The sequence below is a fragment of the Bufo bufo genome, chromosome 10 (assembly GCF_905171765.1).
Source record: "Bufo bufo chromosome 10, aBufBuf1.1, whole genome shotgun sequence".
Taxonomy (NCBI): Eukaryota; Metazoa; Chordata; class Amphibia; order Anura; family Bufonidae; genus Bufo; species Bufo bufo.
Genome location: NC_053398.1, coordinates 110,627,899 through 110,650,347, shown reverse-complemented (window position 1 = coordinate 110,650,347; position 22,449 = coordinate 110,627,899). Strand labels below are relative to the sequence as shown.

At 42.7% G+C, this 22,449-nt stretch overlaps 1 protein-coding gene across 1 annotated transcript in view; it reads left to right on the top strand.

Annotated features, from left to right (window-relative positions):
* Positions 1–22,045, top strand: part of LOC120980576 — a 41,551-nt gene extending 19,506 nt beyond the window's left edge. Inside the window, exons 6-13 of the mRNA XM_040409748.1 lie at positions 4,354–4,480; positions 7,811–8,010; positions 11,775–12,050; positions 14,430–14,618; positions 14,948–15,145; positions 17,385–17,441; positions 19,514–19,651; positions 21,677–22,045. Coding sequence (XP_040265682.1) covers positions 4,354–4,480; positions 7,811–8,010; positions 11,775–12,050; positions 14,430–14,618; positions 14,948–15,145; positions 17,385–17,441; positions 19,514–19,651; positions 21,677–21,738 — 1,247 coding nt within the window. The 3' untranslated portion in view covers positions 21,739–22,045. The remainder of the gene's footprint in view (positions 1–4,353; positions 4,481–7,810; positions 8,011–11,774; positions 12,051–14,429; positions 14,619–14,947; positions 15,146–17,384; positions 17,442–19,513; positions 19,652–21,676) is intronic.
* Positions 22,046–22,449: the final 404 nt, after the last annotated feature.

Below are 22,449 nucleotides of genomic sequence, written 5' to 3'. Positions count from 1 at the left end.
CTTATACCTAGGCCAAAACACGGACGTAGGGATTCGTGATCGAGATACAAGATAGCACAAGATTAAATTATATATTTAATCGCCTTAAGAGCACACTAGATGTAACACAATATACACTAAGAGGTTACAGATACAGGTGAGATATATATATATATATAACAGGGTTAAGCAGAGCGAAAGTCAGTTACTGGGTAAGATGAAAGTTCCTTTGCTGTATTCACATGGAGGGCAGTGATGTCAGCTGGTTTCCAGGTCTCTCCAAACACATTTGCACGATGTGACCCCCTTTCAGAGAAAGACCCTGCCCGCTGGCTTGCATGGGCTTATGACCTGTAGCCGGCCGCTCCCCTCCCCGCCTATGGGTAGGGTCCACCCCTCCTACTCTGGTGCTGGCAGCAAATGACCCATAAAACCCCTTAGGGCTGATAGCCCCAGACCAGAATGTCGCAGAAAGATGGTTCCAGGCCCAATTGATCCACCTGGGTTCCGGCTACAACTAGAGTCCAAACATGATACCGTTATTTGGTTTCTGTGGGGAGATATGTATATCTCCCTTCCCTGGCATCCCCCATCAAACAAAGCCCTTGGGCATGTTCACCGGGACACACATATGTTTCCGGTTTGCGCCTGCGATGGCCGGGCGATTCATAATTCCTTATGAAATGTAGATGCCAACATGTCTGGGAGGTTGCATTGATCCTGGCAAGGGCTGATACCTCCTGCTAGGGGTTTTCCTGTAGGATCCGTGCTGTCTGACTGAAGGTGTCAAATGTAACCACATGTGGCCTGCTAGGAGTTTTCTGCTATCTGACTGCGGCTTTGAAGCAGGGCCCCCCTGTGGAGTTTGATTTCCTCTGCCATCTTTCAGCAAATGGTGGGTGTGAGGACATGGCTGACAGTAAATATTAATCCATATTCCTCACAATTATCATATTTAGAGGCTATGGATATCTTGGAGTGCTTGGGCAATATAATGCCATCAAAGCTGTTAGAAGAGAATTCTGAGTTGAAGTTTCTCAATCTGTTCTTCAAAAAACCTAATAATTGATGGAACGCTAAATAGTGGGATGTATCTAACACACAGATCATGGAAGGAGTAAAGCTGTGCATTTTGAGGATCCCATATATCTTTTAGGCCTCTTTCACACACCGTTTTTTTTTTTCCGTTTACGGGCTGTTTTTGCGTTCCGTATATGGAACCATTCATTTAATGGTTCCGCCAAAAAAACTGAATGTACTCCTTATGCATTCCTTTTCCGTATTTCCGTTCTGTTGAAAGATAGAACATGTCCTATTATTGCCCGCAAAGCATGTTCCGTGGCTCCATTCAAGTCAATGGGTCTGCAAAAAATTTGGCAGAACCATCTATTGAAAATTTTATGTCCAGCCCAATTTTTTCTATCTAATTACTGTATATGCAATACGGAAAAGCGAAACGGAACAACGGATACGTGAAAAACGGACCACAAAACACTGAAAAAGCCATACGGTCGTGTGAAAAAGGCCTTACTGTGATTATGTTACCGTTGATTTTAATCAAAACCACACTCTTACTAGTTTAGTTGTGTTAAGATGTGCAGCTACGCCGTTCCGCTGCCACTTGCAGTCATGTGATTGCGGATGTTCCGACATGAACGTGTGGTGGGAGCAAGTGGCTGGTATAGTTATAGAGCAGAGTACGAATAGTAGCCCCTTGAGGTCATGTGTTGGCTTTCAGAACAAGGAAGAGACAGTGGCTAGGGGGAAGCAGGGCAAATGTTCAGAGGGAAAAGAAGGGGATGCTGGGAGTAGTGGTTTTAAAACAATCACTGAGACTGCAAATCCCACTGCAGAAGTAAAAGAGGGTTTGCATTGAGTTTGTGCTTAAAGGGGTTGTCTCATTTCAGCAAATGGCATTTATCATGTAGAGAAGGTTAACCCTGCAATCCACCAACAGTGATGGCCGTGCTTGAAAAAGCGCCAGCCCCTCTGGTGGCTGGGACCGTAGGAGCACGCATGCGCAGCAGCTCTCGTCCTCGGAACCTCATATGTGCACTGCAGTGGTGGTCAGTACCGTGGGAGTGCACTTAGACACTCATGTGCAGCAGATCCCATCCCAGCCACACCGTATCTGCGCTGCAGCAGTGGCCTTAACCCCTTTAAGAGAGAAGTGTATAATGTGATGGAAAAATGAATCCAGACAGCAAAGAATGGCAAAAAAATAATGGACTGTAATGTAGTAACCATATAAACTGAGGACCATTCCTGCACTGGTGATGCCATGCTGCGCTGGCTTTCTTGTTTACCCCAGCAGAGCCGATGACATGGACTCTTGACCGCAGCAGCCAGTACTGTCTGGCCATTGCGATGATTTGCCATACAAGCTGATTTTACTGCTATGGCCAGCAATTTGGGGTGGGTCTGTAGACGGTCTGCTAGATCTCATGTCTTGGGGTGCGACCACAAAGCGCCCACTAAATCTTTTTCTAGTTATATTTTAGCGGCTCACCGTCTTGCCTGCTCTGAGAAAAGGTGCTCTGTCTGTATGACTCGCCCTGTCAAAAACAAAAAACCAATAAAATATATATCGCTATAGACAGGCACTCTTTACTTGGAACCATCCAATGACAACAGTTACGTCTTTTGTACAAGTATTTATTAATTCACAATATCTAAAGATAAAAATAGCAATATACGGTATATACAAAAGCAATATACATAAAATAACTAAAGTAGAATAATAAGACGTAAACCACATTTAAGGTCAAAATCTCATTTTTGGCTATATATGTGATAGATCCAATAGATCCCTTCTCCTTTCCACATCAATGTCTCTGGGACTATAATAATGATCTGTTGCGTGTGCGGTTAGTCTCTGTCACATATAGTGAATAATACGCTTTATAGTATGAGCTATAACAATGTTCTTACAGTTATTCTAATTGTGAGGTCTCTCAAATTTTTGACCAAATGGCCCACACTTAGCGCACATATAGATCTATTGTCTGTTCAGTGCAATTAATTGGTTTGCGTTTTATATTAAGTTCTTCTATATCCCCATTCAGTTGTTTTTTCCATTCATCTTTATGTTGGGAATATATTGTCAAAGAGGAATTTACACTAACAGTAATCCATGTTATGTACTCACTGTTGGTATAATGCTCACCAAACGTGGCGTCCCACGTGGTAGCAGGCGAGCTCACCTCCGCAGCTCTGTGTTCAGTGTAAGTGGTACTACCTGTCTCGCAGTCACGGCTGTTCGATCTCAATATCTCACGTGGTGCCTCTGTTTGATCTCGGCGTCCCACGTGATGCAGTGTATTCAAGTTCCCCGATTTTCCATAAAATAGTGCCCGTATTGTCCGTGGAGCGCTCCACACTCTTATAGTAAGGCTTATAGTAATACCAACCATTAATACCAAATTTGGTATTAAGACCATCCATAAGATCCAGGACCACGAAGATAATCCATTAAGCCTTACTATAAGAGTGTGGAGCGCTCCACGGACAATACGGGCACTATTTTATGGAAAATCGGGGAACTTGAATACACTGCATCACGTGGGACGCCGAGATCAAACAGAGGCACTACGTGAGATATTGAGATCAAACAGCCATGACTGCGAGACAGGTAGTACCACTTACACTGAACACAGAGCTGCGGAGGTGAGCTCGCCTGCTACCACGTGGGACGCCACGTTTGGTGAGCATTATACCAACAGTGAGTACATAACATGGATTACTGTTAGTGTAAATTCCTCTTTGACAATATATTCCCAACATAAAGATGAATGGAAAAAACAACTGAATGGGGATATAGAAGAACTTAATATAAAACGCAAACCAATTAATTGCACTGAACAGACAATAGATCTATATGTGCGCTAAGTGTGGGCCATTTGGTCCAAAATTTGAGAGACCTCACAATTAGAATAACTGTAAGAACATGGTTATAGCTCATACTATAAAGCGTATTATTCACTATATGTGACAGAGACTAACCGCACACGCAACAGATCATTATTATAGTCCCACAGGGACATTGATGTGGAAAGGAGAAGGGATCTATTAGATCTATTGGCCCTATCACATATATAGCCAAAAATGAGATTTTGACCTTAAATGTGGTTTATGTCATTTTATTCTACTTTTTAGTTATTTTATGTATATTGCTTTTGTATCTCTAGATATTGTGAATTAAAAAATACCTGTACAAAAGCCGCAACTGTCCTTGGATGGTTCCAAGTGAAGAGCGCCTGTCTATAGTGATGTGTACATTTTATTTTCTCTTGATATCCGTACTTGCAGTATTATGTTCTGAAGAGCTGCATGTAAATAGCATTAATGCTTTATTAATCTTATTATTAACCCTAGGCAATCAGTTCAACTCTGATGATCGCAGAGAGAAGCTATATTTGAAGTTTTATCAGCAGATTCAAGATGAATACCACAAAGAGAGACCTTCAGACTGTGTGATTGTTGCTATCAGCAAGGATCAGATGTAAGTTTGTTGAGCCCTTGAGCAGGTTACTTTCCAGGGGCACGTAATGAGGAGAGTATGGAATGCTTGTTTTGTAAGGCTAGGTTCACACCTGCGTCTGGCAGTTCCGGCAGAGAATGCCGGCAATCGGTTGGACAAAATACACTGCGCACAGCCATTTTTGCCTGACCGATTTCCTGCATATTTGCTGGGTGGAGGTTGGATCAGGCAGTCAATGCGGTCCAGCGGGCAGGCAGCTGTTCTGGCATAAGGCTAGGTTCACATCTGTGCTGTTCAGTTTTTCTGTTCTGGTATAGGAACATAAAAACGGCAGCACCGGATGTGGCATATGCCAGATCTCATTGACACTAGTGAGATCCGGCGGGTTTACGTCATGCATTCCAGCATTCTCCCGGACATGCAGCTGGAATCTGCAAGGAGGGCTCCTGCCCGAAGCTCCACCGCAGAGGTGAACTTATCTAGATAAGTGTTAGGCAATGGATGCTGTAGCCTAAGGTGAGCTTCATATTTTGCAACCAAATATTTAGGACTCCTTTTCCTTGCAGGTAAATACAATATGGTATAACGTCCATACATGGTGTTTTTTTTTATTAAAGGACTTAGTTCTTGATGATCTATCCTCAAGATAGGCCATCAATATCAGATCAGTGGGGGTCCAGCCTCCCACACATCTGCCGATCAGCTGCCCCAATGCATCCCTTGTGTAGTGGGCAGAGATGGTAACGGCAGCGCTGCTTCCATTCACTTCAGTTGGAGCAGCACTATGGTTACCAGAGCCGCCCCCTATTCAGGGGGCAGAACAGTGTATTAATGGCACCAGAGCTTCTCGGTAACAGTAGCTGGGGTGTAGGGTGTCGCACCCCCATTGATCACATATAAGGTGTCAATATTAAAATCCTGGAATACTCCTTTTAAAGGGGTCGCTCGCTTTCTGGCTACAGTTGATAAGTGACGACTATATGCCACTTGCTGATATAGCCTTTGTTGACTTTTCACTGCCGTTTGTTATATCGCATAGGCCATGCCCCCTTGTTGGACATAATACGATGCCGATTTTAAGAAAAATAGACCTCATTTTCGGCATTGTTTTCTCCTGTGTAAACCTTTGCAAAAATACGCTGCAAACAGCCCACCAGCATCTTTGGGGAGTATTTACGCCCTCCTTCCCAAACTGCCAAATAATAGGCTTCAAGAGGGGGCGTGCCACTTAAGAGGTTTTTAAAAACAGTGGCGTAAAATGAGCAACACGTATTTCCCATTAAACAGTTGGAAGTTTTTAAGTATTTTTGAAACCTATTTTGGCACATAATTCAAGCGATTTTACGTGCCAGCGTACACTTTGCATTTATCCGTAATGATCAGAGCAAATTTCCATTGGACAGAATTGTTTTTGTTACCATAGACCAAAAATTTATTTAAGGCTATGTTCACACAATGGGTTTTGAAAAGCCACCTATAAAATTCAGCATGGCATCCAAGCATGGATTTTTTTTTTTTTTCCAACCAATGAATGTTTACTAAATTTAAAAAAAAATACAGTTTCAGTCAGAGCTTTTTTTTTTTCACGCTTCCCATTCCCATAGGACATGCTGCTTCTTTTTCTACATGGAAAAAAAATTTAGAATTTTCTCGCGACGCTTTTTCAAGACGCTGAAAATTCAGCACCAAAAAAACTCCATGTGAGCTGGCCCTAAGAGGTTTTTCTCACATTCCTGATATGCCCATGCAGCATATTTTCTTAAAACCTTGTGTTTTGCCATTCCTCTTGGCAATATATGGTCATCAATATCAGAGAGGTGGTGGCCCAACTGCTGGCACCCCCACTGATCAGCTGCAAATTGAGTGAAGCTGAGCCGTCCCATTGAAGTGAATGGGACAGAGGAGCTGCAAGTCCACCTGCTCGCTGCTGCAGTGTCGATGGTGAGCAGATAAACAGTGAAGAGAACACAGTGCTCGTACAGCTGATTGGTCGGGCCCTGCTGATCTGATATTGATGACCTATTTGGGTTTGGTTCTAAGTGGTACCTTGGCACCGATCCAGAGTTCGGGAAATGGTTTTTTACAGTACAAATTAATTTATGAAGTTATTGCGCGAAGTCTCGCGAGACTTCATGAAGCATTAACTTCGGCTCATCGGAGCCAATACATTCTAATACTGTACGGTGCTCCTGTTCGATACAGTATTAGAACAAAGTTTTATGCGAATCGATTTCGGATGTTTCATCCGAAGTCGATTCGCTCATCCCTAGTCATCAATATTGGAAAAGCGGACAACCCCTTTAAATAAATATCCCTTTTTTTAAATTATAATCTTGACTCCCTGCAAGACCCCTGGAGGGAGTCTAGGAAGTTGCTGAATACTGTGTACTCATTGAACTCTGTATTAAAAGCATGTGGTAAACTCAGAAGCTCCCCCTAGTGGTGGCTGGAGGCAGCACCATACCTATGCAGCAGATTTGGAACTCTAATGGAAAAATGGATCCGTGTTTGCTATTAAAATAAATGAAGACATTTTCCCAAGAACAACATTGCGTTAAACGGTGGAGATTCACTCTGGATACGCTTGTACTGCAGCAGGAGGGAAGTGGTTCTCCATCCCACCCACCATGAATGATGCTGGAATTGTCTTTGAAACAAAAGATCACGATTAGGCTTGAGCAAATCGCGCTTCGGATCATAGATCCGGAGTCAATTTGTTCAAAGCCTTCGTTTGAAATGCTGTTTCATTACAGAATTAAAAATGTTTTTAAGTAAGCAGATGGGAATACCAAAGTTAGTTTCCGAAGTCTCGCTCAACTTCGGACGAGGTGAAGTTTTCCTCCACGAAGCCAATGCATTTTCATGCGGTTACGGAAACAGCATTTCAAACGAAGTTTTTGAACGAATCGACTATGGATCTATGATCCAAAGCCCGATTCTCTCAACCCTAATCACGATGTCCAGCTTCCATCTACAGGTATCCTTAGTTGTCAGAACTTGAATATATATATATAATATTGACTGCGAGAGGAGGTTGGGTTATCCAGTTTTTAGTTTTTTTTTGTTTGTTTTATACCGTTCATTTTATTTATTTTTTATTCCTGTGAGCCTGGGTATAATACAGCCACATACAGTATAAGCATAACAAAAGAAGCCAATTAAATGAGATTTTCACTGGAATAGATGACATAGTGTATATAAAGTTTTGCACACGATAAAAAAAAATCTACCGTAGTAATGAAACGCACGCTGAACACCGTCCCTACTAGGACTACAGTACACGAGCTGCTCTCACTGCTGAAAACATATCGTCTGTCTTTTGCCAATAACAATCATTTTCTCTTTTTAAAGGGAGTACGCCACTGCCATAGGCCATCGATTACAGGATCATGGCCTTGTGGTGGAGATGATATACTTGACATCAGAGTCTGGTCTCACACGCGCCCTCCAGGAGGTTAAAAATGATGGCTCCCCGTTTTGCATACTAGTTGAACAGTCAAATGTAGCTCTGTCCTCTTGCACTGCAATCATTCTTCATGACTCTATCAAAAGTAAGTGTAGCTATACACAAAGGCTATTCCACACAAAGCAAGAACGGCGACACCGCTCACAAGTCTAAATTCACCTACAGACTCTTACATAAGAGCATCTCTGATCTTTAACAGTCCAGCTGCGAGGGTCTGATAGCAGATTTTGCAGTACAGACTGCATGCATCATTAAAGAGGTTTTTCCACAGTACTGACGTGACCCCTATCCACAGGGTAGTAGATAAGTATCTGATCGGTGGTGGTCTGATCGATGGGACCCTCAGTACGGTGCTCTGCTAATTCCGTCAGTCCCATAGAGAGTGAATGTAGTGGCAGTGCCCACGCTCCACCTGCTGGTCTATTCATGCAGGGACACTGTTCTCATGATCAGTCGGGGTCCCACTGACTGGGCCCCCACCAATTAATTAGTTATCCTTTATCCTGTGGATATGGGATACGTTTTTAATCATGTGAAAACCCCTTTAAAGGGAACTGGTCACATTAATCATGGTGTCTGAGCTGCAGGCAGCATGTTATAGAGCAGGGGGAGCTGAGTGGATTGAATTGCGGTTTTAGAGGAATGGCTTCTGTAAAACTTGTATTTCATTCATTTAAATTCCTGATCATTCTAGGCTTTTAAGTCCAGGAGGAGGTCCTATCTGTGATTGACAGCTCTCTCTGTATACACAGTCATAGAGGGAAGGCTGTCAATCACTGATAGAACTGCCTGCGGATTAACCCCTCTATGCTGCGGTCCGCACTGACTGCGACATAGAAGGGGTTTGTGTCAGGTGAGTGATTTCATTGAGTACCCACGCTGCTGTGGCGGGGACCCGATGCCGTGCAGAGGCTGCCCAATGCCTTGCACGGCATCGGAAACTGCCTTCTACGGGGGGCCGGGGAGATCCAGCCTCAGGCTGGGTCTCCTAGGCAACCTGTTAGTGTATGACTCGGTGTCATACACTAACAGGCAATGCATTACAATACAGATGTATTGTAATGCATTGCAGAGGGGATCAGGCCCCCAAAAGTAAACATCATAAATAAAGTAAAGAAAAAAAAAGTTTTTAATAAAATTAATGAAGTAAAATAGATTTAAAAAAATATCCCTTTCCCCTTATTTTATAATAAAAAACTGAAAAAACAAAACCCACACATATTAGGTATCGTCGCGTCCGTAATGACCGGCTCTAAAAATATATCACATTATCCACCCTGTGCAATAAACACCATAAAAAAATTAAATAAGAACGGTGTAAAAAAAAGCCATTTTTGTAACCTTACATCACAAAAAGTGCAACACCAAGTGATCAAAAAGGCGTATGTCCCACAAAATGGTATCAATAAAACAGTCACCTCATCCCGCAAAAAATGAGCCCCTATCTAAGACAATCGCCTAAAAAATAAAAAAAACTATAGCTCTCAGAACATGGAGACACTAAAACATAATTTTTTTTGTTTCAAAACTGCTATTGTGCTAAAGTGAAATACCTAAAAAAAAAAATATAAATATTAGGTATCGCCACATCCGTAACAACCGGCTCTATAAAAATATCACATGACCTAACCCCTCAGGTGAACACCGTAAAAAAATGCCATTTTTGTCACATTACATCACAAAAATTACAACAGCAAGTGATCAAAAAGGCGTATGTCCCCCAAAATAGTATCAATCAGACCGTCACCTCATCCCGCAAAAAATTAGACCCTACCTAAGAGAATAGGTCAAAAAAATAAAAAACCAATGGCTCCCAGGCTATGGAGACACTAAAATATCAATATTTCGGTTTCAAAAATGCTATTATTGTGTAAAACTTAAATAAATAGGAAAAAGTAGACATATTAGGTATTGCCACGTGCGTAAAAAAGTCACATGACCTTATCCCTCAGGTACACGCTGTAAAAATAAAAAATAAAAACTGCCAAAACATAAATTTTTGGGTTACCTTGCCTCACAAAAAAACGTAATATAGAGCAATTAAAAATCATATGTACCCCAAAATAGTACCAAAAAAACTGGCACCTTATCCCATAGTTTCCAAAATGTGGTCACTTTTTTGAGTTTCTACTGTAGGGGTGCATCAAGGGGGGCTTCAAATGGGACATCTAAAAACCAGTTCAGCTAAATTTGCCTTCCAAAAACCATATGGCGTTCCTTTACTTCTGCGCCATGCCGTGTGCCTGTACAGCAGTTTACGATCACATGTGGGGTGTTTCTGTAAACCGCAGAATCGGGGTAATAAATATTGAGTTCTATTTGGCTGTTAACCCTTGCTTTGCTACTGGAAAAAATTGATTAAAATGTAAAATCTGCAAAAAAAGTCAAATTCTGAAATTTAATCTCCCTTTTCCATTAATTCTTGTGGAACACCTAAAGGGTTAACAAAGTTTGAAAAATCAGTTTTGTATACCTTGAGGGGTGTAGTTTCTAAAATGGGGTCATATTTGGGTGGGTTCTATTATGCAAGCCTCACAAAGTGACTTCAGACCTGAACTGGTCCTTAAAAAGTGGGTTTTGGAAATTTTCTAAGTCTTCTAATGTCCCCAAAAAATTTAATGTCATTTTCAAAATGATCCAAACATGAAGTAGACATATGGGGAATTTAAAGTAATTACTATTTTTGGAGGTATTACTATCTATTATAAAAGTAGAGAAATTGACATTTGCAAATTTTTCCAAATTTTTGGTAAATTTGGAATTTCTTATGAATAAAAATTTATTTTTTTCACTCATTTTTACCACTGTCATGAAGTACGATATGTGATGAGAAAACAATCTCAGAATGGCCTGGATAAGTAAAAGTGTTTTCAAGTTATCACCACATAAAGTGACACGTCAGATTTGCAAAAAATGGCCTGGGCAGGAAGGTGAAAACGGACCCGGAGTTGAGGGGTTAAAAGCCCATAATAAGCAGGAATTTAAATGAATGAAAAACAAGTTTTACTGAATTGTTTCCCAATCAGTCTACTTAGAGCCTCCTGCATGTTGCCTGTAGATTACACTGAATTTCATGATGACAGGTTCCCTTTAAATAGATCTCTTAGACCTGGTGAGGCTGGTGTACCTACTTTGAAAACCTGTCATTGTGTCTGTATAATCCTGATGTTAGAATGTCTCTAGGTGGACTCCCAAAAGACACATTTTTAACATCGTGGGGGGACTTTCAGAAAGGATTATACAGCCATCCTGAAATGGATTTGCCAAGTAAGTACACCAGCCCCATCAGGTTTAAGAACTCGAAGGAATAATGTAGGCCCCATTCACCACTTTGCAGAATTATGCCATGAATTTAGAAATAGCTCTCTACTGTCCCTACCAGACCCTTAGTATGTTCCGCTCGCGATGAAGACGCAGCAGGTCTGTTAAAGACAGTCACATCTATAAAGGACTACCCATTCTTAGAATAAACGGTCACCCCCACCCCATTAAGTACATTTGCTATTTAGTTGTGAGCACTGCCGAGCGCCCCCTTTTATTATTGCCTGTTTCACACAAGTCACCATTGTCTCCGATGTTCTCAAATTAAAACTGATCCTTGAGCTCAATAACCTTGTCCTATTAAATCGTATGAAATATTAAAATCCTTGTACAGTTTTGACAGTGCTCTGTCTTAGGCTTTTATGGAAATGCTTTATCTTCACTAGAAAGCAAGCCTTGACCCTTTTTAAATCCCGCTACCTACCTTCTACATCTCACATGATTGCGTCAACACTTTACATGCTATTTAATGCTTTTAACAGATGTGAGCTCCAGACTGACACAGTAAGTTATGTCTCTCCTCTGTAGTACACCGTAATATGCCCATGGAGGATGCCCTGGCTCTGGTAGTTAAGGCATTTGGGAAAATTTTTGGCGAGCGTGAACAGCAGGAACGTAATGAGATTTCACACAAAGCGGCTGATCTGGCGGATGACTACCTGGAGAGGGAACTCTATCAATCTTACAATGTCCCTCTGGACATTAGACACCTTCTCTTCCTCTTAAGCGAAGGCAAATATTTATATTCTGAAGAGCTGAACTCAATCAGTGACTACCTGAAGACCAGGATAACTGAGCTGGAAGGTATACTCAATGTTTGCCATCTTGACCCCACCACACGTACACGCCCAACCCCCTCTTCCCTCCTGCTCACCACCTGCACTTGGACCACATTTATTCTCTGACTCACTCGTGTCCTACCAAAATCACTTGTTAGAGAGTCATTGCTGTAACCCAGGGACACTCTGCTCTTATCTGTGTTCTTCATGCCACCCTTTCCCCCCCCCACATCTTCCAGTTTGCCCTTATGTACCCTAGATATTAATTTGTGATATTCAAATGTCTTGCGATTGTTTCAGACACTTAAACGACATACAAAAAAAAAATTAAAAAAGTGTTCCCATCATATCGTTTTTTAAAGAAAAACTGTTTATTAGAAATTAACTGATGAATTAAAAACATTTTGCACTTAATTGTGAATAAATCAGAACATCTGAAATGCGGCCTTATAGGGCATCTGTCAGCAGTTTTGTACCCATGACACTGGCTGACCTGTTACATGTGCGCTTGGCAGCTGAAGGCATCGGAGTTGGTCCCATGTTCATATGTGCCCGCATTGTTGAGAAAAAAGATTTTTTTGCAAATTAGCCTCTAGGAGCAACGAGGGCGTTGCTGTTACACCTAGAGGCTCTGCTCTTTCCCTTTGCACTTTGATTGACAGGGCCTGCCATGATCATGCTTACACTGCCAGGTCCTGTCAAAGTGCAGAGGGCGTGGCAGTTGCAAAGAGAGCTGAGCCTCTAGGTGTAATGGCAACTCCCTCGTTGCTCCTAGAGGCTCATTTGCATATGTTAAAACTTCATTTTTCTCAACAGGCCCATATGAACATGGGGCCAACACAGATGCCTTCAGCTGCCAAGCGCACATGCAATAGGTCAGCCATTTTTATAGGTACAAAACTGCTGACAGATGCCCTTTAAAGTTTTTTTTTTTTTTTCCCCTGTAATCCCATTATTGCCCAGTAGCCTCCATAATCTATTGGAAGACTCATACTTACCTGCTGCCTCAGTCCTGTGAGGCTCCCACTCATTCATCTTGCAGTCCCCGGCTTGTTTTCTTCTAACCAGGTTATAGACAAGCTCATGTGCACCGCTGCAGCCAAGGGCTGGCTTCAGTGGTGACGTGTCCCCAAGCAGCATGCCACCGCTGAAGCCAGTTATTGGTTGCAGCGGAGCAGGTGACTATGCCCAGACCCAGCCAGAGGAAAAAGAAACCAGAGACTAGAAGATGGACGAATGGGAGCCAGCGCGCAGGATGCTGGTAAGTATGAATCTTCCAGGAGGTGACGCAGGCTATGGGGCAGAAGTAAAAGGTGCATTATTACTGGAAAACGTGATACAATCACTTACTGTCCAATGATTTAATTGTAGGTCATGGGTGGATGTCAGATTCTACACCTTGACCTACATTTTCATCATGATGAGCTCACGGCTGCGGTCTGGTCTCCTGCCTCATGTGTGCCTATTAGGACATGTGTAGTGTGCTCCAATAGGCACATGTGCATGTTACTAGCCACAGACACAATGGAGGTGTGCAAAATTAAGACACTATATTGTGTAAAAAATAAATAAAAAAAAGGCAAATTAAAGTTTTAATATGGTACAGAAATGTGAAAAATAATAATTTTGCATAAATACACACAATCAGTGTTTTAAATAAAATATATTTTATTTCATAAAATACACATAAAATAACTCCCTTATATTTAGTATCCCCCTGTATGTGTAAATATGTTCACTTTGCTGACATAAATTTTCTTTTTTTACTCATGTCCCCAAAATGAAATGAGTAAAAATCTAATCTTGAGATTTTAATACGTAAAAATAGAAAGCACAACATGGCCCGCGAAAAAAACAAAAGCCCCATTCAGCTATCGACACAAAAATGCGACCTGAAATACAGAGATAAAAGGAGAAATTGGGGGTGAAAGTGACTATAAAATAAACAGAACAAGCTAATTCACAGCCTATCACACCATTAATGAATTTAAACCACAATAAGTAAAACTAAAATTCACAGTCACACCTTAGAACAATGCTTGGCCAAACATTCACCGCCGATTAAAGGGAGTTTATCCTTTAAAAACAACAATAAATTTCGATCCTGTCCGAACATAGGAATATTTTATTGCATAAATGTGGGCAGTTCCCCTTGCTTCTCAATATGGATAAAATATTTATGATAAAAAAGGAACCAGGCATTTCTTACATTAATACTTAGGTTTCAGGTAATACTCATAATAGTTTAGTTCATTTTTTAAATTTATTTATTTTTTGCTTAGAAGTTTTGTGGTTTGGTCACAGCTCGTGCTTTGGATTCGTAGTAAAATGTACTGTCTGGCCATCGATTAGCCTAGCTTTTACCATTGTGATGTGTCTGCTTAATATGATTGTTAAACTCTAGGCTTTGAAGAAGCGGATACCACCGAGAAGTCAAATGCTTCCTATGAAAGTCACAGCAGCACTAAGACCCTTCTCCTGGAGAAGCCGCCTCCTCTCCTTCCCACTCCTGCCAGGAACTCCTACATCCCACAGCCCAAACCCGCTTTGCTGGGTGACAGACCTTCCGGCGGAGGGCTCCTTCCAACGCCAGGTTAGCAGTGTCTCTCTCCTACCTTTTACACATGTGTTTTCTTGAAATGGTGACTTGCAGATTAAATCAAACACATCTTTCTTAAAAGGGATCTGTCAGCAGTTTTGTACCTATGACACTGGATGACCTGTTACATGTGCGCTTGGCAGCTGAAGGCATCTGTGTTGGTCCCATGTTCATATGTGCCCGCATTGCTTCATTGTGTTTGCGTGCACATTTCTGTACATATGGATGCCACTGTGTCTGGTTTAGCTTGACTGGGCCGAGCTGCGGTATCGGAGATGGCAAAAACACAGTCCTAATGATCGGTTTAATTTGTATTTATTTAGGCTTTAAGAAGACCGATCACAAGGATGATGGCATCAGCGGTGTGTATGAAACAAATATATCAACAGTTGGCACTCCTGATGCTCTGGCCAAGCCTCCACCGCTCCTCCCTACCCCGGGAAGGACTCCGCTCATGGCAATCGGAAAACCACCTCTCTTGCGGGATAGACCCTCTGCTGGACTCCTTCCTACACCAGGAGGTTGGCTGTTTTATTTTTTTCCTGTATTGTATTGTATTCTATGCAGAATTCAGAAGGGGTTGGCCACTTTATGAAAAAAAAGTTTCCAAAATTGCTGTAAACCGCACTACTGCGACAATCTAAAAAGACCGTCCCCTTGTTTCAGTGACTGTACAGGTTCCCATCTGAAGCGTGGTCGCTGATGGAGGGACATGTAACCATTCCTGTCCATCTGCATCCTCCATTAAGTTACACTGCACAGTTGTACACAAACATAGAAAAGGATTCTGCCTGAGGAGGTGGTGATGTATTTCTGGAGTGTAATAATATTACAGGTCATAGTTACTAGAGAGGGGTCGTTGAGCCAGGGAGTTATTCCGATTCCCTGATTGGAGTCTGGAAGGAATTTTTTTCCCCCCCTTTTTTTTTTGGCCTTCCTCTGGATCAACTTGCAGGATAACAGACCGAACTGGATGGACAGATGTCTTTTTTCGGCCTTATAAACTATGTTACTATGTTACACAGTACAGTGTTTTTCAGTGGAGGCCGCTGGTGGCGGATCTGGCCATATGCCCCGCTATCAGCCATGTTCCAGACAGGAGCTCTGCACAGAGACTGTACTGAGACACGACGGCAGGCCTGTCAATACCAGAACATTGGAGCAGATTATATTATAACATTACTAGCAGAAGGACCGGGCTTCGCACGGGTTTATTTAATCTATTTCATTTAATGTTTGTGTTTGTCGTTAAAAGATATCGACAGTATCCCCCATAACAGTGACCTCTACAGTACCCCGCTCCTTTTAATAGTGAACTCCACCACCCCTTAACACTGATCCCCCCCCCCCCCCGCACAGTGCCCTGCCACTTTAAAATGGGACCCCCACAGCAGCCCATCCCCTTAACTTTGACCTTCACAGCAGCCCGCCCCTTTAACAGTGACCTTCACAGTACCCTGCTGCCTTAACAGTGACCTCCACAGCAGTTGCCGCAGCAGGTAATTTTTTGGGAATATCTCCGGAATGGTACGTCCTAGAGAGCAGAGACCCCAACAAGATTTCTTTCCAGGTAGCAAGGGATGTGTATACCAAGTTTCGTTGAAATCGATGGTTGCGTTTTTGAGTGATCGCGGAACGTACATACACACATATACGTCCTTTATATATAGATAGATATACACTCACCTAAAGAATTATTAGGAACACCATACTAATACGGTGTTGGACCCCCTTTTGCCTTCAGAACTGCCTTAGGGCTCTTTCACACTTGCGTTGTCCGGATCCGGCGTGTACTCCATTTGCCGGAATTACACGCCGGATCGGGAAAAACTAACTGAAAGCATTTGAAGACGGATCCGTCTTCAAAATGCGTTCAGTGTTACTATGGCAGCCAGGACGCTAATAAAGTCCTGGCTGCCATAGTAGTAGTGGGGAGCAGTATACTTACAGTCCGTGCGGCTCCCGGGGCGCTCCAGAATGACGTCACTCTGGAGCGCCCGGGGAGCCGCACGGACGGTAAGTATACTGCTCCCCACTACACTTTACCATGGCTGCCAGGACTTTAGCGTCCTGGAAGCCATGGTAACCATTCAGAAAAAGCTAAACGTCGGATCCGGCAATGCGCCGAAACGACGTTTAGCTTAAGGCCGGATCCGGATTAATGCCTTTCAATGGGCATTAATTCCGGATCCGGCCTTGCGGCAAGTGTTCAGGATTTTTGGCCGGAGCAAAAAGCGCAGCATGCTGCGGTATTTTCACCGGCCAAAAAACGTTCCGTTACGGAACTGAAGACATCCTGATTTCTCTCCATTCAGAATGCATTAGGATAAAACTGATCAGGATTCTTCCGGCATAGAGCCCCGACGACGGAACTCTATGCCGGAAGAAAAGAACGCAAGTGTGAAAGAGCCCTTAATTCTACGTGGCATTGATTCAACAAGGTGCTGATTCTTTAGAAATGTTGGCCCATATTGATAGGATAGCATCTTGCAGTTGATGGAGATTTGAGGGATGCACATCCAGGGCACGAAGCTCCCGTTCCACCACATCCCAAAGATGCTCTATTGGGTTGAGATCTGGTGACTGTGGGGGCCATTTTAGTACAGTGAACTCATTGTCATGTTCAAGAAACCAATGTGAAATGATTCGAGCTTTGTGACATGGTGCATTATCCTGCTGGAAGTAGCCATCAGAGGATGGATACATGTTCTCATTCTGTTTATAACAAATTCAGACTCTACCATTTGAATGTCTCAACAGAAATGGAGACTCATCAGACCAGGCAACATTTTTCCAGTCTTCAACAGTCCAATTTTGGTGAGCTCGTGCAAATTGTAGCCTCTTTTTCCTATTTGTAGTGGAGATGAGTGGTACCCGGTGGGGTCTTCTGCTGTTGTAGCCCATCCGCCTCAAGGTTGTGCGTGTTGTGGCTTCACAAATGCTTTGCTGCATACCTCAGTTGTAACGAGTGGTTATTTCAGTAAACGTTGCTCTTCTATCAGCTTGAATCAGTCGGCCCATTCTCCTCTGACCTCTAGCATCCACAAGGCATTTTTGCCCACAGGACTGCCGCATACTGGATGTTTTTCCCTTTTCACACCATTCTTTGTAAACCCTAGAAATGGTTGTGCGTGAAAATCCCAGTAACTGAGCAGATTGTGAAATACTCAGACCGGCCCGTCTGGCACCAACAACCATGCCACGCTCAAAATTGCTTAAATCACCTTTCTTTCCCATTCTGACATTCAGTTTGGAGTTCAGGAGATTGTCTTGACCAGGAGCACCCCCCTAAGACACACACACACACTGCTTTTTTTGGGGAAGCTCTGGTCCTGGAAGTCAGCCCCAGAATGATGCAGTCCCTTATATAGTAGACAGAGCTGTTTATGGTAGCTCTACTCCAGTTTACTAACCCCACAAGAACAGTACCACAAAACCACCAACTATAAGGCCCCTTGCAGGCGAGCGTGTGTCACGCTGCGAGTCCGCAGTGCAGCTACACTGCATTATATTGATTTATGATGCTATGTAACCCTTACAATTCTGGAATGTATTGGATAACACTGACAGCATTATGTCAGTGTCATCTAATACATTCCAGAATTGTAAGGGCCAAACGAACAATGATATGCCTATTCATTCCCGATCGTTGCTCTGTATAACTATTCCCAGTGATCAGATGACAAAAAACATTAGTCGTTGGTTTTATCTTTTATGTGGGCATAAAAATCATCAGTGACAGAAGCAAATCCCCCTAGTGTCAACAATATGCAGACTGTATGGGGACAAATGATAGTGCCAACATCCCCTGGCAGTATGATGATTGCTATGTTGAACTGGATTTAAACAAGCACTGATTGACATGCTGTATCATCAACCGTGACGTGAACGCATTGCACCCGCACTGAATCCTGACCCAATAATTTCAATGGGTCTGTGCACATCAGCGTTTTTTTTTAACACATCAGTTCTGCGTTGCATGAAAATTGCAGCATGTTCTATATTCTGTGTTTTTCACGCAGCCCTGGCCCCACAGAAGTGAATGGGGCTTCAGTAAAAAACTCATTGCTTCCGGAAGCAAGTGCGGATGCAATGCGTTTTTTACTGATGGTTGCTAGGAGATGTTGTTTGTAAACCTTTAGCTTTTTGTCACGCGCATCAAAACGCATTGCACTCGCGCGGAAACAACTGAACGCAATTGCAGACAAAATTGAGTGAACTTGCTTGCAAAACGGTGCGAGTTTCACTGAACGCATCCGGGCCTAATCCGTCACGCTCGTGTGAAAGAGGCCTAAGGCTCAGTTTACACCATGTTTGTCGGCTGTGTCGGCTCTATACTTAGGAATATGAAAAGAGAGAATCCAAATACTGTGAGGTACCCATATGCTTATACAGGTCAAACTTGTGCTTAAAGCAAGATACATAAAATGCTGTAAAAATATTCAGCTGTTTCTGAGATACAGGGGTAAAAATCAAAAGTCTGTCTGCAAACTGTAATGTGTACCTCTTATCTCCTGACCTCCATAAATACTCATTATAGCTCAATTCCTATGAAACTAATAAGAATATGTCTTTAAGTGTTTGAGGTTCGGAGATAAGAGCTACACATGAGCAGTCCGATGACGGGATTCAGAGAAAACCAAAAGTGATAGCTTGCAAACAGACTGATTTTTAACCACTATATCTTAGAAATGGCTGAACATTTTTGTAATGGAAACCAATTGAAAAAGTGTTTTTTTTTTTTTTTGCCCAAAATGAGTAGAATGCAATAATAAGTAAAAGAAAAAAAAAAAAAGCCCCCGAAAGTGTCCATAGCTTTCAAGCGCACTCTGCGTTTTTTCTCCTGTATTGTGGCTCTAATTAGATGGTCTGTTCTTTCCCACGTTTAGGAATCTCTCCTGCAACAGGTAAACCTCCACCTCTTTTAGCGATGCCTCCTAAGAGACCACCACTCCTTGGGTTTCCACCTCACTCACCTGCAAAACGTCCCTTGCTGGGGGACAAACCTGGTCTCCTCCCAACCCCATGTAAGTATTATTTACATGATGCTGTGCTCACATGTTATATTGGTACCTAGTAATTCGGTTCAGTTCTGTTTTTGGGCCTTAGAGCTTGTGATGCTGAACAGTGGACACTTTCACCTGGCGAGCATAACCCTCCCAAAATAAGCATTCTTGTTGGCAGTACCAGTCGGCGTAGGAGTTGCACAGTTGAGGCCGGATGCATAGATATTTCCATTGTTCTCTGTTGGTCTATCCAGCTGTATTTATGAGCGTAACTACCTTTCTCCTCCTATGATATATAATCATTGGATACATAAAGAGCCAATAAACTATTATTTTGTTGGCTAGGTCTAGTGCATGTTATGTAGAATGTATGGTAGATCTGGGACAATTTCCTTAACTAAAATTTGGACAGGCGATAAGTGTTTGGTGGCTTGGATTCCAGCCACTTGTCTCCTGTTGCTGTGCGGCCCGGCTTGCACACTGCCACTTTATTCAAGCACGGTCTCCGTCAGTCCCGTAGTGGAGCTGCAGCGTGCCACTCCATGGAGAACATGGGACCCCCATTCTCGCAATTTTTGGGATCCCAGCTCCTAGCCGTCAGAAACCTGGCACCCATGCCCTTAGAATCCATACCAAGTTTCATTCTTGGTTCAGCCCCTTTAAGACTTAAAGGGGTTGTGCCCATTTGGGAGGGGGGAGGGAACCATTACTACCTGCTCCGCTCGGGTTCCTGAATGTAAACTTGCAGTTTGCTGCTGCTGAAGTCGCTGGCCGCAGCTGTGACCTGCTCCCCTTGCGTCACATGACCATTTGTCATAATGCTTGGGGAGCAGGTCACTGCTGTGGGCAGAGATTGGCTGCAGCAGTGTCAAAACTGAAGTTTACATCCAGGGACCCAAACGGAGCAGCAGAGGCCAGAGCGCACATGATTTGGGAGCCACCATGGGGAAGCAGGTAAGTATACCCCAAACGTGCACAACCCCTTTAAGTACTCTCACGTCTTAAAGAGTTAAAGTAGGTGCTGCCAGTAGTAGTGATCGTGTGTCAAGCCATTCTTTTACCAGGGTCTTTTTAATTTGCAGGCCACTATTTTTATTAGTCTAACACTGGATCACTTAAAAGTCTTTTTTCAAGCAGCATGAAGCCCAAACTATTGCTGAATTATGCTAATTAATGTCTATAGCAGTCGGAGCTCCTTTACATAGCCAGAGGTTTAAATGACAACATTCGGGCTGTCGGCGGCCACCACTAAGGCGAGTGTAGGCACTTACTACATACCGTTTGCATTGAAAATCAAGCAGTAAGTTCCCCCTAGTGGCGAGTGCAGGCACCACTGCTGTGAAATACTACCTACAGTTCTGTTAAAGGGGTTGTCCGAGCTTTTACTATTGATGGGTCATCAATATCAGTTTGGCGGGGCCGTGTATGAGGAGACGGTGTGCACGTGCCGTCTGCCTTCTCTCTTCCTGAGACCATAGACATAGCAGCAGCAGCCGTCTCCTCATACATCTTATCTGCGGAGGATAGGTCATCAATGTGAAAAGCCCGGACAACCCCTTTAAAGTACAAGTCATTTTATATAAGGATGCTGGCGAAAAAAGGAAAGTTGCTGTGTTTCCTTTGCGGAAATACTGGGATTTCGTTGAACTCACAATATGTTTTTTTAATCAAAATTTTATTTAAAAAGTTAGTCTAACTAAAGCTATCTTCACATCAGAATATGGCCTTGCATCCGGCTGTGGCCCAGCGCAATCCTTTGTGCTAGATGTATGTAGGTCACCCCTATTGCATGTAGCAGAAGGAACACACTGTTGCAGTGTAAATGCGGTCTGTTGTATGGTAATTTGCGTTTTATTATGTTATGACTGCATATTCTAGGGAACGCTGCTCTGAATACCAATAGTGCAAGCTTGTAAATTATGTAAGCATTAGGTCGGAGATCTCATTTACGTTTTGGTAAAAATAATATTGCCAGCTTACTGTGCTTGTCCAGGAACACGTACCGCGCCAATCTAATTGTTTGCACTGTGTCTTCTTTCCCGACAGCGATGTCTGTGAACCCCTCTTCACTGCTCTGGCCGCCCAAGCCCAAACCTTTGCTGAAGTAAGGACAGAAGATCACCTCCTCCCAGTATCTGTTGTATACCCAGTTGTACTTGTAATTCAGTATTAGAGCAGTGCAGCAGAATTTGTGGTATTTGTAAAGTCCCTACATTCCTAAAAGCTTCTTTTTTTTTTCTTTTTTTTTTTTATCACATTCTGTATACGGTTCCTTCTTAGCATGTGAGAGTTTGGGAAGCAGAAAGTCAATTTCAAGTGCAATGCAAGCCATCGAGAGAACTACTATATTGTTTGTATATTTTATTTTCCTCATGATCTTTTCTCGGGAAAGAATAAATTTTTTTTTTTGTTTTACATATTGTTGTATGTGATTTAATGAAGCTATTGTTTGTGTAGAAGGGAAAGTTCACAGTTTCTCGATTTCACCCTGTTCAGCTTTCCCATAAGCACGGACACTTAGTGGGTGACCAATAAGAGATGGAGCAAACATGTAATTTTATTAAAACGGTGCCTTTTATTGATAAATTCTCACTTCTGTTACTGTGGTCTAATAATCACTTGTGTAAACAGCCTGTAGCATCATGACAGCTATCATGGAACCCATCGTATTCCAGTAGTAGTGCCCATCGTATTCCAGTAGTAGTGCAGCAGACTGCAATTCTTGCATTCAAAAAGGAATGCATACCTGATGGAAAGTTTAATGGTCCACTGTACTTTCCCACAATTTTATTTCATTTACCGTATTTTCCGGCGTATAA